This window comes from Diprion similis, chromosome 9 (genome assembly GCF_021155765.1).
Source record: "Diprion similis isolate iyDipSimi1 chromosome 9, iyDipSimi1.1, whole genome shotgun sequence".
Classification (NCBI taxonomy): Eukaryota; Metazoa; Arthropoda; class Insecta; order Hymenoptera; family Diprionidae; genus Diprion; species Diprion similis.
In genome coordinates, this window is record NC_060113.1 from 879,152 (window position 1) to 901,959 (window position 22,808).

A 22,808-nucleotide genomic window follows, 5' to 3' on the forward strand; every position below is an offset into this window, starting at 1 on the left:
TCATGTCGTGGTGTATTGTTATAGATTCTTTCTTACTAAATAGAAGAAAAAAAAATTATCAAATTTTAATATGAATATTAAAAGGTCGCTAGAAAAGATCTAAAGAAATGCACCAAAAAAATTGAAAAAAAAAAATTATGAGCGACCTTTCAAAATTCAAATTTTGAACTGAAACTTTCGGAAACTTATTTTTTTTTTTTTCTTGTCTATAAAATTATACCGTAACGAGAAAAAAAAATTTAAAAAAAAAAACAAATTCGATTTCTGACGTGTTTCTGACTCTTAAAACATCAAAAACTAACATGTTGTCACACGAGGCTCAAGAAAAAAAAAAAAAAAAAAAATAGTCGGTTTTTTTGCGACACCCTAGTATATAGTATACCATGTATATAACCAGGCAGGCTAAAGTTTGGATTTCGTATTTAATTGAGAAAACTGGCAGATGTCTGTCTATATAGCTGCTGATTCTAAGAAGACGAGAGAAAGTTTGAAACTGTGGTTTCAATCCTCCTCCGAGGTAGAAATTCGAGAACCTTATTACGTCTTCGTACGTACCAGTACACCCTTCACCATATCATACATCACAGCTTTTATACCTATAAAAATAACAATAACAATAATAATAAGAATAAAAACAATAATAAGAATAACGCCCCTCGAAACGTCTCAAAACCGTTGCAATTTTCCAAGGACGAAGAGGAGGAGCAAACAAAACGAACAAGTCAATCGCAGATATCAGTTGATATAAGGTTCCTTTGGAGAGGATGAGTACCTACTTAGGTTAGGTTAGGTTAGGTTAGGTTAGGTTAGGTTGGTTCGTGTGTAACAATATAATCGTAAATCGTAATATTATTTTCTCTATATAACGAAACTATGAATTTTACGACAAAATATCATCCCTCTTCCATAATCAGGAGTCGAAGTCCCGTTCTTGGTCCTGTTTTTGGGGTTATATAACACAGGGTAAGCCGATGTGTCCGGGGACGGCTCGACGTGATCGTCGGGTCAGGCAGGCGGTCGGGTTGGTCGGTTTGGGATCGGGGATGGGGATGGGGATGGTAACACCGCAGTAACAACAAATTGGAATTTATTGCCGAGATATACGAGCGATTTGTCGTTCCGATCGACAGCCCTGAGCTTTTTTGGACGGCAGCTGCCTACGCGAGAACGTTGTTCCGGAACCGTTGCTTTTGCTGCCCACAAAGAGCTTTTCCCAATTCGGAAATAGAGAGAGAGAGAGAGAGAGAGAGAGAGAGAGAAAGTAAGAAAAGCTTCAACCCCATTTTTACACCGTTCCGCTTTCTCGCACCACCGATTTTATACTTCACTCTCTCTCTCTCTCTTCTTTGGCTTCTTCAGCTTATCACCAAGAGACGATGATGCCAACGACAACGACGAAGACGACTTACGCACTTGCTTTTTACAACCATTTTTTAGTGTGTTCGGGGATGCTGAATGGGTGTACGACTCTTCAGACCCCAGACCACCCCCAGATCCTCTTCCTCCCCCCCTCGACCATCTGTTATTTAGCTTTATACATATGTATACCACCCTATATATGTATGCGTGTAATGTATTATGTACAACAACCACCCTTCTGTTATACTTATAGAGTGTGTGTGTGTGTGTGTATGTGTGTGTGTGTGGAAGTGAAGGTGAGTTGTGAGAGAGCGTCAGAAAAGCACTCGTCGTATCATGTGATATACATACATATATATATATATATATACCTACGCGTATTGAATTGCCGGAGGAAAATTGCTAGGGGGTTGAAATTCGATTGAAAACGACGGAGTCAATGTAGCTAGAGAAGGTATAAAAGGTACCTACCCTACCTACCTACCTACCTACCTACCTACGCCCAGATGTACATACATACTCGTATATATTATTGTTGTTGTTGTTATTATTATTGTTATTACGACGAGTAATACAATTCGGAAATTCTGAATTTAGATGTAACAGCAGTGTGCCTTATATCCTTACCTTAACTTACCTTACCTTACCTTACCTCTTACCTTGTTATCAACAATATGATTCGATGAAAAAGAACATCGCAGACTTCCTTTCAATTGTTCGTTTTATTCTGGATATATGTAGGTAAATTAGAAATTGTATTGTTGCGCGGTATTTTGTTCCACAGTGCGATCGATATATCGAAATTTCAAACATGCGGAAAGAAAGTCACGAAAGATGAATTGAAATTTTTATACACCGGTCATTCGAAGTATTGACACTTTTAAGTTTTTACCATCATCATCAACTTAATGGTGAGGTTAGAGTCACTTTTTACATTACCAAAAACAGTGATTCTCGGACTTAAGAAGTTACCACAAAGTGTGCAACTTAACGTACTCAATATTTGAAGTATCTATTGAAGTCTTTGTCTTGGTTATGTAACGGAGAGTTATGGTTTGGAGAAATGGGTCAATTAATACGTTACATCGTTTTACGTTTCACGTTTCGACCCTCCTTGAAATGAAGATATTTTTTTATTAAACTGTCAGAGAATTGAGAAACGAGGAAAGGGACTTGACAACGTAAAATGCAAAATCACGTGACGTGACGTGACGTGACGTATTCATTGATCTATTTCCAATAGACATTATAATCCATTAAAATTTATTCCATTACCCATTATATGGGTACCTATACTTACGAATTCAAGATCTTTCGAATTTAGGAGATATCAGTTGATTACTATAAACAATCATTACTGTCATATATGAATGTTAAAACGATAAAAATTGAGAGACCTTATAGTCGTGTAGCACTAACAGCACCACCGGTGAACCCCAATCATATTATTTTCTTTTCTTTTTTCTTTTTTCTTGTATGTAAAATATACATTATACGGCAACCACACGTATGTACGTACATACATGCATAAAACATTTATACCTTCCTACCTTCCTACATTCCTACCTTTCTACCTTTCTACCTACCAGCCTGATGTTGTCCGCAATATAAGCGAGGTGTGGCTGGATATCGAATATCGCCCAAAGGAAATCGATCAGATTGACGTCAAGAGCTTCTTCTCCACTTCACTCTAAGGAGAGAGTCTCGCGGCAAAGAGGAGGAGCAGATCTCTCCTCTCCACCTCTCTCCTCTCCTCTCCTCTCCTCTCCTCTTCTCTCAGGCTTGGACGGCTAAACAGGACTTCATCCTACACCCGGAACACCCGATATTGAGGTCCGCTCGAGTTCCTTGTCCTCTTATACAAGTACATTAATGTACAACCAAACCTGACACTCAACTGTAGGAAAATTTTTCTACATCAAGTGTAATATATCAACGCTTCGGGGTTTTGCGGGTGCAGTCGACGACAAGGACAGAGAGAAAGAGAGAGTGAGGGTGGGTGGGAGGGAGGGAGGGAGGGAGAGAGGGAAATGGTGTCAAAGTTCAAAGGACACGCGTCATCACCTCGGGTCACTTGAGTTAATTATTTCATAACGGTTACATCGAAGGGGGGTGAACGGGGAGGGGGGGGGGGGGAGTCATAAAATATTGGAAAATAAATTTCACCACCATATATATATATATATATATATATAACATCAAAAACTAACATTTTGTCACACGAGACTCCAGAAAAAAAAAAAAAAAAGTCGTTTTTTTTTGCGCCACCCTAATATATATATATATATATATATATATATAGGTATGTAGGTACACCTAGATAATAAAATATATCGAAATAAAACGCGTGTATAAAGGAGTGTGAAAGTAAAAAAGGAAAGGAGAAGAGGATAAAAAATGAGAGTATAAGAGAACGGTGTTAAACCGACAATATAAAAAAAAAAAAAAAGAAGAAAAAAAAAAGAAAAGTAAAAAAAAAAAAAACGTGCGGTACAAAAGGTGACTGGAAAAATGTTCTTTCCCGGTATAATATATAAACCGGTGTGAAGGGGGTGAGTGCAGGGAAAAAAAAAAAAAAAAAAAGAAAAAAAAAACGAAAAGTAAACGCAAGTATGGAATAAAACCGAGGGGTAGAAAAGCCTCGCTCGTCCCTTCCTCTCGTTCTATATTTTTCCCTTTCGGCTTTCTCTTTTTAATTACATTAACGACCGCGGTCCGGTTTATACTAATTGTTAAAAAAGGGAGCTCTTCGCTCTTACCGGTTCTTCTTCCCTTTTTTTTTTTTTTTTCCCCCTAATGTTTTTCCTTCATCCCCCCATTTTCGCTGTGCGAGTCCTCCGGTAACGAAAAAAAAAAGAAAAAGAAGAAAAAAAAAAAATTGGAGCGTAAAATAGGGGAAGAATCGCGTTGGTCGTGGTGGTGGTGCTTTTGGAAGGGGTGAGTTTTTAGCAGACGGTTTTTTTTCTCGCTAAATACGACGGCTGGTTTAATTTCCTTAAATTTCCATAATCTTTCGCTAAATTTACCCCCTCAGACCTCCCACCCCCTTCCTCACTCAGCCTGGTTGCTTAGGTTTATGTATAGTAGGTATAAGGTATATTATACGAAGGGAAACGCCGGTAGAAATTTCAACCCCCCACCCCCACCACCCCTCCGCCCTGTTTTTCCTTCTTTACCTCCTCATTCTTTCTCTATCTTTGCTTTGCTCGAGTATTTCGTAAGGAACCTTTCGACCTTAGGTACATCTTTTTTTATACCCCCAACCGTGTCGTCAAATCTAATGTCTGCCATATTGCTCTATTAAACTTTACTAAACTGACGGTTTTTTTTTTTTTTTGGGGGGGGTTTTCTTAAAAATACAATTAAGGTTTCCTTCTCGTTCTTAGTTTCTTTTTCGTAGGGCGATATTCGCGATCGGGCAAATTTCACCCCGTGTTTTATTCTGTAATCACACCACAATGTTTAAGGTTTTCGTTACGAAGATATTTCGTTTTATTATCTTGTTGTTCTTATTATCTTTTTTCGTCGTTATGGCGAATTGCAGGGTGATCAAGGGTTAATTAATTAAATCGTCCGAAGCTGATTGGACAAATCGAGAAGATGAAAAAAAAACTAACATTGCTATCGTTGTTATTCATTGTTATTTATTTATTTATTCCTCGAAGCGTAAAGCAAACTTTTACATTAATTAATGAAAGAAAAAGAAGAAAAAAAAAAACCAACAATTTTGACTTGCAATCACTAATTTATGCTTATATATATATATTATATATATATATGTATGTCCGATCAATAAGTTTATTTGAAAAACGCAAAAAAAAAAAAGTCCAACAGATGAATAAACGAACGATAATTATGATCGTAACAAGGATAGAAAAAATTTACGAACAATCGATCAGAGCTGTTTGCAATTGTTGTTCGATAATTTTCTTATCGAGTTTTATCAGAGAAGGAGTTAAAAATCAAATCATTCGTCCCTAAAATATCTAAAACTCATAATCAGTGACAAATGATTTTTTTTTTTTTTCATTCCATTTTTACACCCTGCTTAAGAAATTGCTAAATTCGAAATAAAATCGCCGCTGGTGAGCGTCGGATGTCCGTCGGTTCCGCGTGGAATGCCTCATATATCTACGTTGCATACATGTTAGATGCGAATGTGAGTGTTATTACTATATATATACTATATATATATGTATGTATGGATATCTCTGAGCTCGATAAAGACGTCGTCGAACACGACCCCGGGGACAAGCATTACCGAACGATCATTTCTCTCTTTCCTTTTTTTTTTCTTTTTTATTTCCTTTATTACCTTTCGTTTCCCATCTCTCTCGTCACGCGACCGCCGACAGAGGAAAGTAAAAAAGTGAATCATGCTTATAATACGTGTATAGAGGTCGAATATTGTTAGAAATAAACATTTTAACTGTATAACGTATAAAGAGAAAGAAAAATTTAACGTAGATTACAAATTTTTTTTACACATTTGGCTGTAACGGTTTTTTTTTTTCTGTTTTTGTTTTTTTTTTTCCATTTCACTTTTCATACGGCGAAAAAAAAAATTTTCTTCTCTTTCTTCCCTTTTTTCCCCCAGTCGATAGAAAATTCGTAAAAAATTTTTTTAGATATTTACAACGTGAACGTCACTTTTGAGAAAAATTGAGTTTTCCGCGTTTTAATCGTTTTGAAAACGACGACTTGAGAGATTATCAGAAAGTTGTGAGAGAATTTTTGTTGTTTTTTTTTTTTTTCTACTCTTCTTCTTTCGTATTTTTATTCCGTCAACTTTTGATCAAAATATGAATTAGAATTTCAGTATGGAATTTTCATGTATCTTCATTTATCAGTTTTTATGGTTTTAATTATGCATCACGAATGTTCTTGAATCGAATACTGCATCGTCTTCTATCTTTTCTTTCTTCTTTTCGTATTTCTAATATTATACATTATTATACAAACTGGGTGTATAGTTTTTCTAATTGATTTTCATTCTTTTTACTCTTCTTTGCCAAAAACTCGAGTTTTCACGCAACGATCTACGTACCCCACATAATTCTTTTTCTTATTCTTCTTTTTCCTTCTGTTAATCTTATTTTTCTCTTTTTTCAATCGACGAGATCGCGAATCCCACGAAGTTTGAATAAAATTTCTAGAGACCACAAACACCTTGTGAAAGTTTAAAGAAAAAGAAGAAAAAAAAAAAAAAAGAAAAAGAAGGAAAATATATTACGCACATGGCCGTTATACTATACAATATATGAAAATATGTCTATATATATACATACATATATATATATATATATATATATATATATACACATTGCAATATATCTTCCGTCTAATGGAATTTAAGGAAAAGTCACGCGGAAAAATTCCACGACCCATGTCCTTATGGTAAATACATATATAGGTATCCAAACTATATATACGCATGTATGTACTATACATTATACCTACACGCAATATGGCCGAGACGACGACGTCGCGTCGCCTGCTGGGTTATCAACTGGTCCCAACGACACCTACATATATATATAAATTATACATACACATACCTCTACACCCTCTGTGTGTAATATGTAGGTATATATATATATATATATATATATATATATATATATGCCTATACACAGGCCGGAAATGAAGCCGATAAATTTTCACTACTTCCTTCTCCTTTTCCTTTACCTTTACCTTTTCCTTTTCCTTTTCCTTTTCCTCCTACTCGACCTTCCGCCTCCGCGTTCCTCGACCACAGTAAAATACTATATTATGTTTATAGATATATTATGCGTGTGAACGTGATTTATTTGATCTATGCTTTTTTCCTTCTTCTTCTTCTTCTTCTTCTTCTTCTTCTTCTTCAACTTCTCAGTACAATTTATGCATGCAGTTTATGCATCTATATATGCATATTATTTATCGCAAATGGATAAGGTTTGTATCTCGTGCATCTGTACGGCTGTGGTGGTGGTGGTTTTTATTTATTTATTTATTTATTTTTTTTATCCTCGTTTCCTTCACCTGAATCTTAAATAAAATAGCTTCTGGGAGAGGGGGGCGGGGGCAGGGAGCAGGCAATCATAACGTAGAAAGTCGAGATAAAACTATTTCATTAACCTTTTTACATTTTCAAAAATTTTCAAAACATAATATATGTATATATATATAAGAAATCGAAACTACATAGGATCGTAGTTATAAACAATTATACGAAGGAAAGAATTGTGAAAAACTTTAATGATCTGATTTTTTTTCTAATAAATTTTCAAATTCCGTTTTTCAAACAAACAAACAAACAGATTTTCGTTGTTTTCTTTTTCTCCGTAATTTTTTTATTTCGATATCGCAGTTGCAATATCCACGCGGAATTATATAATTATTATTATTAGTACAACGCGATGATGAAATCAAACTAACCGGTAGAATTATTTCTTAGAAAACGTACGTGCAGAAAGACGAGATGAGATGAAATGAGATGAGATAAAGTTTTTGGCATATGGTGCACCGGGTAGATGTGTCTACGTGTCTACCACCTATAAATGCATGCATGCTCTCTGCCGTAACCAGGGTGAAGCAATTTGCCAGGAACGTGCAGGGCTGGTGAAAAGTGAGTTGACTCTCGAGAGCTAGGAGGCTACAGCCTCCTATTTTCAGCTTTCTCTCTCTCCTTGCCTCCCTCTCTCTCTCTCTCTCTCTCTCTCCCTCCCTCCTCCTTTCTTTCGTATGAAGCGCGCACCTACCTTATACCCTGCATTTTCAACTGTATAACCACCCATCCACCCCATCCACCTTATACCCTTTAACCCTTATATCCCACATATTGAAGTGAAATATTGGAAAACCGAGAGCCGCTGCTCTCTCGGGGTGAATATTATAAAACGTATTCTTGGTCTTTGATATTTTTTTTTTTTTCTTTCTTTTTTTCTTTTTCGAAAAACGGCTCGATAAAATCTCGATGGCCAAACGTATTTTCAATTTATCGCTGCGGTCAGTATTAACATTTTCTGTAGGAAAACGAGGCTGGCTTTTTTAAACTCCGATTGAAAACTTTTCCGGGTTTATTAATTTTCTCTCTCTCTCTCTCTCTCTCTCTCCTTTGTTTTTCCTCTTCTTGTTTCTTGTACTATCTGCAAATTTATATTTTGTTTAATATTTTTATTTTTTTTTATTTTCTTCCTATATCGAATGTACGTAGCGGTACTGAATCGTATCTTGGATATGTTTCTTTCTCTGTAATTCTGACCTCTATTGCTATTAATTTGTCTCAAGGCTTGAATCAATCATTTAGTCTAATAGGTATAATAAAATCCGATATCTATCTATCTATCTATCTATCTATCTATTTCTCTCCGTGCAAATGAAACATTTTTTTTTTTTTTTTTTTTTTTTTTTCTAAATAAAGGTTTTTAAAATTTAGCATCATTTATCGGATATCGGAGGAGATTTTTTTGCACAATGTTTGAGTGTGAAATATGTACGCTTAATAATGAATATAATTAAATTAAAAAAAAAAAAAAAAAGTAACGGTGGAGCAACTTGTTGAAAATTTTAATCCCAAAGTATATATGTAATGTATGTAGAGGTGGAATTTGAAAATTTCTATTCATAAAAAGACTCCACCTTATCATTCTGTAACTATATATATATATATGTATATAATGTGCGACGTACTTTTACGATCCCCATTGCGAAATTCTTTCTTTCACCCTAAAATTCCAAGGGATTTAGTGAAGAGAGCTGCGTAGGGAAATTACACGTGGCCTGAGGTGTGTGCGTGTGCATGCGTGTGTGTAAAGTATATACATAATACAGATATAGGTATAGGTATAACAGCGGTGTAAAGGAAAGCCTCGTATAATTTGGTTGTAATTTATTAATCCGACAATTAATACGACCCACGACCTCGTGGCCTGTACTTTACCCTTTCAACTCTCTCTCTTTCTCTCTCTCTCTCTCTCTCTTTTTCGCTCTCTCTCCCCCTCTTAAGGCACGTATAACGTACCTACTACTGCGCCTAATTTCGAGTAAATTTTCTCTCCACCGTGAGACTAATTACTCGTATTTTTAACGCGGGTAATTGACATTCTTTTCTTTCTTCATATACTTTCCTCTTTTCGTTTTCCTACTCTTCGTTTTGAAAGAGATTTTTTCTTGGAGGGTGAGGAAAGGTATCCACAGTTAACGGTGGGCTTCTAAGGATATTTTTCGACAGTCTCTGTTACCATGTAAATTATATTTTTCAAATAAGGTAAATTCGTCAATAAAACTAGTAAAGAAAGAAAGAAAGAAAGAAATAAATAAATAAAAAAATCGAATATCTAATAAGAAATTAACGAAAATTGAGAAAACAACAAAAACGACGAGTAAGAAACCAACAACTGTGGTTGAAAGAGAGAGAAAGAGAGAAAACGCTAAACGAAAAGTGCGAAAAGAGAAAATTCGGAGCGTTGGAAATCAGCTTAATTGTGATTTTTATTCTTTCCTTCTTGCTTTTCTTTTTTCATCTTCTTCTTCTTCTTCTTCTTCTTCTTCTTCTTCTTCTTCTTCGTCATATATCCAAGGAAATTATCTAGTGGAAAATGAATGCGAAGGAGGAGAGTAAAGGATAAGGAAAGAATTTACCGTGGCAACAATTTGTCTACCTTAGTTACCTTATTTCAATCATCCGTAGGGAATATGAAAATTTTATTAACAACTAACGATGCTTTATGTCCTATAATATTTTTATATTTCTACCGGCCGTCTACACGTGAAATCTAATTCCCTTTAGTACGATATACCTACGCTCAGTTATTGTTATTGTTGTTGTTGTTGTTATTTCTCTTTTTACTCTACCGATTTTAGAATACGCGTAGGAAACAATAAGGAAAAAGTACTCTAATTTTTTTTTTTTTTTTTTTTTTATGTTTCACCGCGATTACATTATCCGAATTTCTGCAGGTAGACAGTCTGTGCAACGGTGATTCTAGTTTATGGATTTCTAATCTTATCAGATTTTTGCGCGAGCTCCGTTTTTTTCTTCTTTTTTTTTTTTTTTTCTCTTTCTTTTATTCCTCTTCTTTTTCTTTTATTCCGACGGTTTTTATCATCACGATCCTCCTGTGCGGAGGGAATAAAACCGGTGCGAAATCTTCCTTGCTTTTTACGACTCTGACTCTGCCGTACTTTCCTACTGCCGGGGGGTGGATGATACGTGTTACTACGGTGCTTCAGGATTCGGACGACGATTAGATCTGATTTGATGACGCTTCGCGGTGAAAAAAACAGGGATAATGAAAGGGTGAAATTTGGTAGCAAAAAAAGAAGAAAAATAATGGGGGGAGGGGTGGAGGTGGGAGAAAAAAAAAATTCAGTGCAGGGAAAATTTGGAAGATCAGAATCGGCGGAAAGTATTTTCCATCGAAAGTGATGAAAGAAATTGTTTGCCGAAAATTCAACGACGATTATGCTATGGAAAATTAAAAATATGTATGTATGTATGTATGTACGTAAGAAAAAGTTTTTATATTTTTTTTATTTCATTACTGGAAATTTAAGGGTAATTATAATTCCCGTGTTTTTCATTTGATTATAATTATTTCTTACACTAAGATATATCTCTTCAATTTTCATTCTTGATTCTCACCTAAGTTTCGTCAAATCTTATAAATGTCAAAGAATTTTAAAACGGCTAAAAACGCGTCAACGATATTCATGAAAAGTGTGGAAAAAATTAGGAAATCGCGTTACCTACCAAAACTAGTTTATACAATTACGTCTAATTACTCAGAGTAGTTTTTTTTATTATTTTTTTTCTTCGTGCACAAGGTATTAAAAAAAAAACGGACGTTGATTAATTATTTATTGTATCTTCTTTTATTTTTCTCTCTCGCTCTCTCTCTTGATCCATTTTACGTAGACGCAGATGCGTAGCAGAAAGGCATAACGAATTGAGCCCGAATCTCGTATAATACCGTGTAACAATTAGTTATGTATACAGAGCAATTCCAAGACTCCTGTGAGCGAAATTTTCGCACAATAATAGTATAGTATAGTATAGTATATGAGGAGGAAAAGGAGGAAAAAGAGGATGAAGTGGTGAAGAACAGGAAGGAAGGAAGAAAGGAAGAAAGATATACAATTTATATCCTGTCATCGTTAGAGCCTAACGATCCCTTAAACGCAACGACGTCAGATAATTAAATCCGGTCAATCTTAATTACACTCGTCTAAAACTACGCCGGAAGGATGATTTTCTCCTAGTTTTTTTTTTTTTTATCTTTTTCTTTTCTCCTTGCGTTTTAACCCAACTTTTCTGAATAATTTCGGGGAAAGAATCCGAAGCAAAAAAAAAATTTTAAGATGCGAACAAAAATAAGGAAAGAACAAAAGAAATTGAAAAAATTAAAAATAAAAACAACGCCTCCCACACCAACTAATACTCGTGTGACGAAAACGCTGTTTTGCAATATTATATAATTTGCAGAAAAAATATGTAGCAGCGTAATATAATAGTCTTTTCGTTATAACAAAATTTTTTTTTCTTGCTCTCATTTCTCTAATCCGTTCATCATCCCAGCTTAAATTCTTTGCACAGTCTCCAGCTGATTAAAGAAAAAATATAATCTACCAAGAGTCAAACGAGATAACTGAATTTATACTCTAAGATCTGTTTATCGGGTTTAATTAATAACGACTTTAAAGGTGAAATTCAAACGACATTTTCTCGTCTTCTCACGACAGGGTGAATCGATTCTCAAAGCATATTATGATATTATTACACCTGATGGCTTCTAACCGTCGTCGGCTCTGTCAAAGGCTCTACGCGATATATGCTTAGAGTACCACCTACATATATGTATAATTAATGTATTAAGTGGACTCCGAGTAGCGAATCTGAAACTCAATTATGGTCCAGTCTCTGTGATAATTTTAAACCCCCCCCCCCCCAAACCCATCTCTGGTCCTCTAACTGTGCTCTCAATTTCGTACGTTCGAATGATCAAAGCGGGGCGAAAGGATAGGAACGAACCTCGATGATTATATTTAAGGTTATGTTACCTTCTACCGTCTGCCTACGTTTTTGCGCTCTACATTAAACCACTCTCAGCTTTATTATTAAGTTAAAAACTCCCGGTTTATGCAGCGACACGCGGATTCGTGTATAACGCGCCAATTTCTGATGCAGTAGAAATTAATTTCATCAAGTGTGTATATGTAATGGAATAATTTGTGAATTCATTATACTCTCGGCACACTTTGTATCTGCTGTTAGTTGTTTAGTGTGTAGAAGATAAAGCTTGGGTAAAGGTTTTATTTATTTTTTTTTTTTTTTGTTCGTTGTATTGCACCTTTTGGTGAAACGGTATCTAGAGATTGGATCAGTCGGCAGATTTCTTACGATTGATTCTTTTTTGTCACTGGTTTTTTTTTTTGCTTAGTCAACTTTTATAACGAGATAGTATTCTACATCCAATATGGCCGATGAAAATTTCGAATTTAATCGAATATGGTGAAAATACTCTGTGCAGGGGTTTAGGGGGTCGCTGATTGGATTAGTCGGACTGAATTTTCTAAACCTGATTTCAGATTTGTAATCGATGACCCCCAAAAAATTTTCATCCGCCATATTGGATTCTCCATCTTGAGTTTTTTAAAATCCGATTTTAGATTCGTAATCACTGACCACAAAAAATTAAAAACTTAAAAAATTGAATAAAAAATTTAAAAAAAGGTCGCTAGAAAAGATCTAAAGAAATGCAGCAAAAAAATTGAAAAAAAAATTATGAGCGACCTTTCAAAATTCAAATTTTGAACTGAAACTTTCGTAAACTATATTTTTTTTTTTTGTCTATAAAATTATCCGTAACGAGAAAAAAAAAAAAAAAAACTAAATCGATTTTTGACGATATCTGACGTTTTAAAAAATGTGGAGTGACCTCTTAAAAAATTTTTTTGACCTTTTTTTTGGAGTAGGCTCTTGAAACATCAAAAACTAACATTTTGTCACACGAGACTCAAAAAAAAAAAAAATATAGTCGGTTTTTTTGCGCCACCCTAATGTGTATATTACGTACAAATATGTAGGCGATGACGAAGTTTTGTTTAGAAACTTTTACCCAAGGGTGTACGAAATTCTATACTATAGTAACTCGCTCGTCGAGGAGACAGGTATACGAGCTTACACCTTTTGTCAATTTACATACATCAAAAAGCCTCGAGTAATTTCCATTAACGAGCATACAGTCAAGTATAATAACTTCTTCTCAGAAGTTGACACCTGAAAAGAAAAGCAAACAAATGTGGATGCCGCATTGAAATTTTACAGTATAAAGTATAACACGTATGTATTGAAAAATGTCCTCATGACGTCAGAGAGCCTGTTTCTCGGCGCCATTTTATCATCACATAACCTAAGTTTATTTATTTTAATGTGGAGGCAAAATCGTAATTCTTGGACTTTCAAATTACTCATGTCATATAAATTAATTAAAAATAGTTAATAATATACTTGATCTACTATTCATACTGTAAAAATTTCAATATGACACTTTTATATAACATAACAATTTTATATTTATCGGTATAAAGAAAATAGGAGCAAAGAAAATAGAGCAATAAGTGAAATACATCAACGAGTTTAAATAAATGACAAGACAAATGACTTATTCAGTTATTTATTCTTTTTATGATCAACGTTAAGAAAAATGTAAAATACAATGAAAAAAAATTGACGTCTCACTACTCGTCGCAGGTCAACAAACTAGACCTGATAGTCCTAAAATCACATAAAAATAAACGACGTACAAAACAAATACATAAATAATTTAACATGAACGTTCAAATGTTCTATCGACTATGAATACAATACAGGTATAATACATCGTCACAATACGCGAAAAAACACGATCAACGGACAGCTGTAAACCTGGTTGTTACATAAATTAAGAACATTTAAAACTAAGAGAGACGTTTTTTTTTTTAACTGCGAAAAAACGGTTTACAGGGGTAAAAACAACCCCCGACGAGGTGATTTCTTGATACGCTTGATGGATTTGAATGAAACTAACGCTCAAGTTTTCCTATTCATTAAAAAAACATTTCAGTCCTGGTTTCATTCAAGTACATGAAACGTCTCAAGAAAGAAAAAAAAAAAAAAAAAATTTCTAGCAATTATATATATGCAAACGAAATTGTAAACCTCTTTTTGTTCCAGCAGACGATGAGGATAAATTAGTGGCAGTATCGAGTCTGAGAATATCGGTGAGTGAATATCGAATATAATTTTTGCGATATAACAATCTGATGTAAAATGTAAAAAAAACATCTCGGAAATTTTTACGAAAAATCCTGATCAACCAATTTCTTTCAGAATCCATCGGGGATCGTTTATTCGAACAAAACGCTGCCGGAAGCAAAGGAATCGAGGGACAACGAAAAGGAAAAGGAGGGGGAAATCGGCGACGATGAAGACGAGGATCGAACCCTCGGTGGAGATGAGGCCGAGGAGTACGAAGGCGAGGAAGAGGACGAGGTCAACGAATATGCCGAGGAATTGAAGGCCGTTGCTGAATCCCATGAAGCTATGTCACGACGCGACGATCAACATCCGGGGATGAAGAATCGCAGCGGAAACGGTCAGCCCCCGACTTCCGGAAGTCGAGATCTTCGTCTCGACCACGACACGGCCAAGAAGGATTTCGACTCGAGGGAGAAAAGCGTCGAGAGCGGATCCGACGAGAGCGAAACTTCAAACGAAGCCATTCTCGATGGAATCGAGACGGAAGACAAGGAGGTGATTTTTTGATTAGGTATCAGGGTGAAATTGTCGGGGGGGGGGGGGGGGGGGGGGTTTATTTTGTCATGGGGGGAAAGACTGAAAATATAAAAAATTTCCATCGTGGGTATCATAGAAATTATTTTTTGACTTTTTTTTTCGTAAGTTATAGGATTTTTTTTCAAATTCGAATTGAATTTTAACCCAATATAGAGTCCGGAAGGAAAAACTGGGAAAATTTTTGGGAAAAGGAGATTTTTGGTCCTGGAAAACCTGGAATTGTGATGGAATTTTTTTCCAAAATTTGTAGCCACTTTGGATTATGAAAGAGAAGAAAGAAACTCTTATTTTGGGGTTTGAATATTACACAGAACTTGGTCGATGGTTTAGTCCAATCAAAGAAATTCATTATTTTTGTATACTGTTTTCGTTTCAGTAAAGGAAATAGGGAAAAGAGCCTCAAAGACAAGAATTTTCAATCAGCAATTTGACCTGGGAATATTTTAATCCTCATTCTTGATATTCTTATTCTTATTCTTTGTTTTCTTTTTCAAGGTGACCGAACTCATGAAGTACAAAGGTTCGAATCACTTCAGAGTCGGTGCCAAGAGCGAAGGGGAGGAGGACAAGGATGAAAGTGGGAAGATGAAACGAGTACCGACGGTAAAAAAGGAACTGAGTACCCAGAAGGAGATCAAAACACGGAATGATTCAAGCACGGTCGAGAAGAGATTCAGCGTAAAGGAGATACTCGATGGGCTGAATGATCAGGCCAAGAATTCGATGGCAGTTGCGGGAAAATCCCGGAATGATAAAACTGCGAGTATCTTGACCGAGGTGAAGGATAATTCTAGGAATTGGAATGAAAAATGAAGAATTATATTATTAGCATCGAAATTATGAAATCAATTTTTACATTTTCTCATGTGTTCTCCATTTTAGTCATCCGGTGTTAGCGATGATGATGATGATGATGATGATGACGATGAAGAAGAGGATGATAATGATGATGAAGAGGAGTTCACGGGACCGAAACTCAAGGATTACGTGGACGAAGATTTGGACGGCGAAAAAGCGGGGGATTTGAAAGCCGGTAACTTCGACACCACCGCGGAGCTTGAGGACAACAGGAAATTGGACAAGAGGCAAGAAGCTGTACTTCGCGATTTGGAAGCTTATTTGAGGGCTGAATACGACGCGGAACAGGAACAACAGCAGAAGCTTCAAGAGCTTGGAGTGAGTTGTTAAAAACGAATCTAAACGTTTTTACCATTAAGCTACATATATATTCATTTTCAAACCCAAGTTATCATAAGAAATTCGAATTCTTAATCAACTATCAGACGCGGTTGGGTGTGTGAACAAGAAGCTCGGGAGAAAATCGAGAACAACTCTGGTATAATAATAAATAATCAAAAAAAAAAGTGCTTTTATAAGTTTTTCACTCAAATAATAAAATAACATCATTTCCATGTCTCGTATATTTGAATATCGCGTCGAGATATGAATTAATTGAAAGGCTTTCACCGTTGACAGTATTTTAAATGTATATATATAATATTATATGTATATAGGTGGCGAGGGGTGTTAAAATAATCCAGAAAATTCGGGAGAAAATTGATTTACGGAGCTGAAAAAGCGACGCGCAGTCTCAGCGAGGATTCTCTAAAGTGCTGATGCTGGCCTGCGTATATCCCCCCCCCCCCCCCCCCTCCCTTTATATATATATATATATAGATATATATATATACGTTCACCTGTATGTGATACGATAATAATCATCGTCATTCCAAATGTTCTGCAAATGCAGCGAAAAATATATCACCCTCTTCCTTCCGTAATTTCACGTCTCGTTAGCGTGCAAAATAACGCGATTTCAGATTACAATCGCGTTATCAGGTCAAGGTACAAGCATCCAGGTCTGGTTATCCTCTAGAGATTTTAATTCAGCTTCTACAGCCTGGTGTCGTTTTTCTTCATCATCTGCTTCCAAAGCTTCCTGAAGAGTTACCGGCGGCTCTGCGTTGACCATTCCTGCACTTCTTCTTCATTATCTTCTTCACTTTTTTGGGGAGACGTGGATTCTTGGATTTAGATTTGGATTGTCCAGCTTGAGACTCTTGAAATACTTCGCATGCTTTGAACTTCTGCATAGAATTCTTGTAGATATTGCAGAACTTCAGTTTTATACTTTGAAAAATAACTGAAACAATACATTGAACAATCATCTTTCAGTAACGAGAAGAAGCTATTTGCACCACCAAGCTATGCCTCCTTCATTTTACCACACAGGAATGCGTGAAAAATTTCACATTGTACTACACGCGATCGTTCAAATGTTCCTTTAAACGATTGTCCATGCTGCTTACCATACACACATCCTTAGTCAAAAAAGGATTTTGGATATCGCGTCATTTACGTTTTTAATCACAATCACTGACTCGACATCGTCCACCACTACTAAGTCACTTTTGTCTGACCTTTATGGTCCGCTAGTTTTATTGTCCTTTTCCTTGCTGGTAGCTATTCTTATTGAAAGTTTTTAGTTCCCTTGTGTTGCTGTTATTCCCGTTCCACTGCCGACTTTGAGCCTCTGAGGTTTGTTGTTGTTGTTGTTGTTGAATGTCACCTGACCTTTGACTCAACAGGTTTCCCTCTTTGATTAGATACCCGGACAATTTCTCGACTGTCTCGACTCGTATATTTGAACTTTTCGATTTTCAAACCACGTATCACGGATACCTTAGCTGCCTTATTCTTCTTATCCAAAGCTTCTGGGTGAATTGCTGGTCGTTGCACTGTACCAAGTATATAAAGCTCTGGTTCGTTTTTACTCATGCATATTTCCATTTGCATTTTAAAAATGCACAGCTGATAATTCTTGCCATTAAACTTGTGTATTTGATATATACAATATCCTTGATTCTGTACCATGTTTGCTGACACTTTGGGAACGTATATCACCACACTTTGTGCCAAGTGCAGAATCATCAATATGGCGAACAGAGATTTCTTCACCGTCGGCCATACACCTTAAACGTGAAAAACCAAAGTTGAATGAATTTACAGTAACACGAGGGTCTGGACTCATAATCTGTTAAAATTCTAGCGGTAAAATAGCTACAAATAATTTACACAGGATTTAGGTGAATCGAAGAGAATAAGAAAATATATATATATATATATATATATATACCTGAGTAAAAGGAGAACGTTTGAAACACCGCGTGGCGAAAGAGCAGCGAAGACTGAGGCCGGAAGAAGAATTCACACACTTCAGAATCAAAACAAATATAATCTTGCCTGTATCGACTTACAATAAGTGTCTAACTTGACCAGCTCGATATCGTTCACTCAAAAGCGCCAATATTTGAATATTTTCAACAATTGTTTTCTTATTCCCTCTTTTTATTATGTATAATTGTTGAGTAATTTTTTATCTGGGGACTATCATTCGTATACCTACGCCTGTATAAATCTTTCCACGATTTGGTTAATCAATTATCAATCGTGTCCCGCACGCAGCTATTGAATCGTCGATTGGTACAATGATAATAGTAATAATAATAATAATAATAGGGTAGATGGGTAGATACGATACCATATATATATATATACATACACATATACATATTTGGCATAGAGCTCTATCGGGAATAGGAATGAATTGCCAATTAGCGGCCCATTACTTTACACTAGAAGCAGCGTTATCGCCTCTAATTAATCAACATCTACAAACTACCCGTGCTAAACACCGGCAATTTTTCAACCCTTGTTGCACGCACTAAAATCAGCGTTATCAAAGACCACGACGATTGCTCGAATTACAGGTTGAGTTTAGCTTTGATTTTTCTTTCGATACGTCAGTAGGAATGTTTTTTTTTTTTTTTTTTTTTTTTTGGCTTCTTTTCTTTCAATTCTATTATAACCGTTAAACTTTGGAGAATTATATATAAAAAATTGACAGTGGATTATTATTATTATATCAAAATCCCCCTGTTGTGCACTAGACTCGAAACCATAACGTTAAATCATGATATTTATTCCTCTTCTCTAATCCCTCAGGCCCAGGAAGGCGCTCTGGCCGAAAGTTTGCTCGAGCTGCTTGTGAAGCTTGCCGAAAACCCTCGTCGATGGAAACGAGTTCATCGACTTCTCAGTAAGTCCGCATGATTGATTGATTGATTGATCGATCGATCGATCGATCGATCGTACCGCACCTTTATAAAGTCTGGGTCGATATATTGGATATAGAAAATTTGCAATAATAATAATAATAATAATAATAATAATAAGAATAACAATGTTGTAACAGTTAAAATTACAGTTATTTATTTTTGTAATGTTTTAATGACTGTAAATATTTAATTAACAAAGATCTCGCGAGATGAATATAAAGAAGGATGGTGTTAATGGTATAAAACGACATTTCAGTGGACGTCGAGGGTGGCTTGGAGCTGTCGCGGCAGGCACTCGAGGCGAGAAAAAGAGCTTTTAATCTGAACTCGTCGGCTGTGACGACTATGACGCCGGCTGCTACATCGCCGGTTTCGACGACACCGAAAAAACCGCGAAAAAAGCCTAAGCTTAAGAAGAAGAAGAAGAAGCAAAGACACCACAGGTTTTCTACAACCACCACCAGCCTGCCGACTACCATACCATTGCTCACGACCACCGAAGCACCCTGGCTTATTACCACACCGATGAAGTGGCGATTAGTTGCTGAAAGACTCTTCGGTCCTCCGTGGGCTCAAGATCTTCAGGTATATATCCTTTTTATAAAGGTTTTGAAGGTTGTTTTGTATTAAAGAGATGTTTGGGAGGTACTGAATTTTTTGAATATTAGTTTTTATGTTATATTAGGTATCTATTATGGTTAATGAATTTTATACGGACAATACTGAAGTCGCGAAACAACGATTTTTTGTAAAAATTGATCGTTATACGTTTAATGTTTGACACTTCAAGTGTCTGATATTTGACGGTATTACAGATTTGCGAATTATTGGTCAAATATTTCAATTGGAATAAATATATGCGATGAAAACGTTCAAGCTAATCTGGTGATAATTGTCAGAGCTCGTAGATGAAACCACGTAAGAACAATAAATACGTTTTTCAACATTATTTTGAAGTTAGTAAGACATTAATTACATTGAATAATAAAATTAAAGCTATACTTGAAATGAATTGATTTATTCAAATCACAAGCATAGCCATGTTTTAATTCAATTACGGTCTCCCGACTAGCAGACAATCATAATTGTAAGTTAAGAAACAATGATAAAAAAAATACACTTTGTTACATCAAAGCTAAGAACTTTCAGTTTGACGTTTTTTACTCTCAGGACGATCCGGAAGTGGCTAAAATGCGTCTGACGGCGGCGTCGGGACCGAGGAAAATCTCGCTTCAGGGAGGAGATCGCGACTTCGTCGATCAGTTAGGGGTGCGAAAGCAGCTGGACGAGCACAAGGCGTTGAACACCGAGCGTCAGGCGTTGATGTTGGAGTCTTCGCGAGAGTACACGGAGCCGCGTCGAGTTCATTACGGGAAGGTGAGCACCCACCAGGGTGGAATGTCATCGAGTCGAGAACCGTCGGGGGAGATCGTCGCCGGTTTCCGAAGCGGAAATCGAGACCCAACTCGAGTTAGAGGCTTCGATCCGCCCGAGGATCGTCGGCTGGGTCTCGGCAGCTACGCTGCGCAGCTTTATTCCCGGGGCCGCATGGCATCGGCAGGTGACGAATTCGGCCCCGTCCAGAGCTATGCGCAAAATCGTGAGTATCGGCCACCAGGTCGGGAATACGCGGCAAGCGCAAGCTGGCGGGATTCTCGATACAAGTATGGACGGCCGAGCTGGAAAGCCGAGGATTCGGCACAGTGGCGAAACTATAAATTCGACCCCAGGGACTACTGGTCACCCAGAAATACACCGTGGGAAAGACCCGCTGCGCCCTGGGAAGCACCGAAGGATCCTGCGCCCTGGGAGGACGCCGTTTCTCCGTCACAGACCAAAGGGAACGACGATTCGGCCGGTACTCCCGACCCGAAACTCACCGTTAAAACTTGGAATAGTCTCACTTCCGATCCTGCTACATGGCCGTTTAAATTAGCGGATACCAAACCCTGGCCCAAGGACGCTAATGGGAAATCTTATAATCCTAATGCTGCTTTGGTTAGGAAACTTGGGCTTGATCAGGACGTGGGAAAACAACTTGAGAATCACAATGTTGAAAGCGATTTGCGTAAGTTGTGAATTTTACTTTTCGTTTATTTCATATTTATAGAATTTATTTCGTTTTGGTTTACTTTTTTTTTTTTTTTTTTTTTTTTTTTTGTTCAATTTTTAGTTCGGTTTGTCGACTGGTTTCAGATATTCATCAATTAGAGTTTGTCAATTCGATTTAGTCGCGCTCATCGCTCATGGGGTAAACGGGTTATTTGAAATATTGTAAATATTATGCTGAAAACATTGCGGGGTTTAAATCTCCTGATACACTCTAAATTAATCAGTAGGAAATAAAATGTTTTTACAATATTGAGTAAAGAAATTACGCACGTTTAATTAATGTGGATTATTTAAAAAAAAGAATAAAAATTAAAACAATTGACGACGATTTATCCGTTGTAAAAACACACTCAATGTTTATCCTTTTTTTTTTTTTTTACAACAGTACAAATGCAGAAGAGCAACAATCCCCCGGGGATGAAGTACAAGGGAAAAGGTAAGGAGTTAAAAAAGGAGGCTGCAGCGGTGGCAGCAGGTGTAGAAGAGGTGGAAGGATGGTCACCGAAAGCTGCGATGTCGCCGAAGATTCAATCGGTCGGAGCATGGGTGATGCCGGCGGATCAGTCGACCTGGAAGCCTTATAATCTGAAAACCGTCGACTCGTACGGTGAACCGAACAGGCAAAGATGGAACCCGGAGTTCCCGGGTAAGTTTGCGAAACCGGGTGACGCTGGAAGCTGGCCGAAGTGGAAACAGTTCGCCTATCACAGAGTGACTGCCACACCAATTTTGAACCCCGGATCTCCCCTCGATGGATCTAGGGCAAGGAATAACGCGTACATTGCGGTTTCCGCCGTCACTTCACCGAAATACAATGGTAATCAATGGAGGAAAAACGTCATCGAGGAAACTCCGGTAGCTCAGAACGCTCCACCGCCTCTTTTAGACTCAGATCATCCTGTGAGTCAACTCAGAACAGCCGATGACCCGCCTATTTATACCTGGAAAAAGGACGGCGCTAGTTCAAAGGTTGGTGGTGATAATGGAAAAGTAAACGCCACCGATCCGCTCGAGGAACAACTCGAAACTCTCAGAAGGGACAACGCTTGGTCGCATGATGAAAATCGTGACAAGATTAAGGTGAGCATCTTCTAATAAAGTAAACTGTTTAAATTTATTTAAAGAAGAATAAAATTAAATAAACTTTACAAAGAAATTGACGAATAATTGAACTTCATTGATGTTTTATAGTAGAAGATTATAAATCGCAATTACACAGGTATCCTAATTAGAATATTCTGTTTTATCTTTAATTGTAGTTTCAGTGCGGAGGTATTTATTATAAATATATAGTAATATCGTATTTACAAAATAACAATAACAAATATACGTATGTTTGTAGTTACTGTCAAAGTAACTATACATCGGTATACATAATCTACGATATACATTATACAGTT

The 22,808-nt window shown here is 36.6% G+C and overlaps 1 protein-coding gene and 1 long non-coding RNA gene across 2 annotated transcripts in view; one reads left to right on the forward strand and one right to left on the reverse strand.

The window, feature by feature from the left end:
• LOC124410529 overlaps nucleotides 1-22,808 on the forward strand; it is a 71,279-nt gene that overhangs the window by 44,364 nt on the left and 4,107 nt on the right. The window contains exons 2-9 of the mRNA XM_046888980.1: nucleotides 14,558-14,604; nucleotides 14,714-15,136; nucleotides 15,674-15,955; nucleotides 16,061-16,354; nucleotides 19,184-19,277; nucleotides 19,553-19,881; nucleotides 20,467-21,364; nucleotides 21,794-22,488. Coding sequence (XP_046744936.1) covers nucleotides 14,558-14,604; nucleotides 14,714-15,136; nucleotides 15,674-15,955; nucleotides 16,061-16,354; nucleotides 19,184-19,277; nucleotides 19,553-19,881; nucleotides 20,467-21,364; nucleotides 21,794-22,488 — 3,062 coding nt within the window. The remainder of the gene's footprint in view (nucleotides 1-14,557; nucleotides 14,605-14,713; nucleotides 15,137-15,673; nucleotides 15,956-16,060; nucleotides 16,355-19,183; nucleotides 19,278-19,552; nucleotides 19,882-20,466; nucleotides 21,365-21,793; nucleotides 22,489-22,808) is intronic.
• On the reverse strand, nucleotides 16,361-18,367 carry LOC124410303. The gene is made up of 3 exons (XR_006929591.1): nucleotides 18,315-18,367; nucleotides 17,488-18,150; nucleotides 16,361-17,321 (listed from the first exon to the last, which is right to left on the reverse strand). It is a non-coding gene; the product is annotated as an uncharacterized LOC124410303 (long non-coding RNA).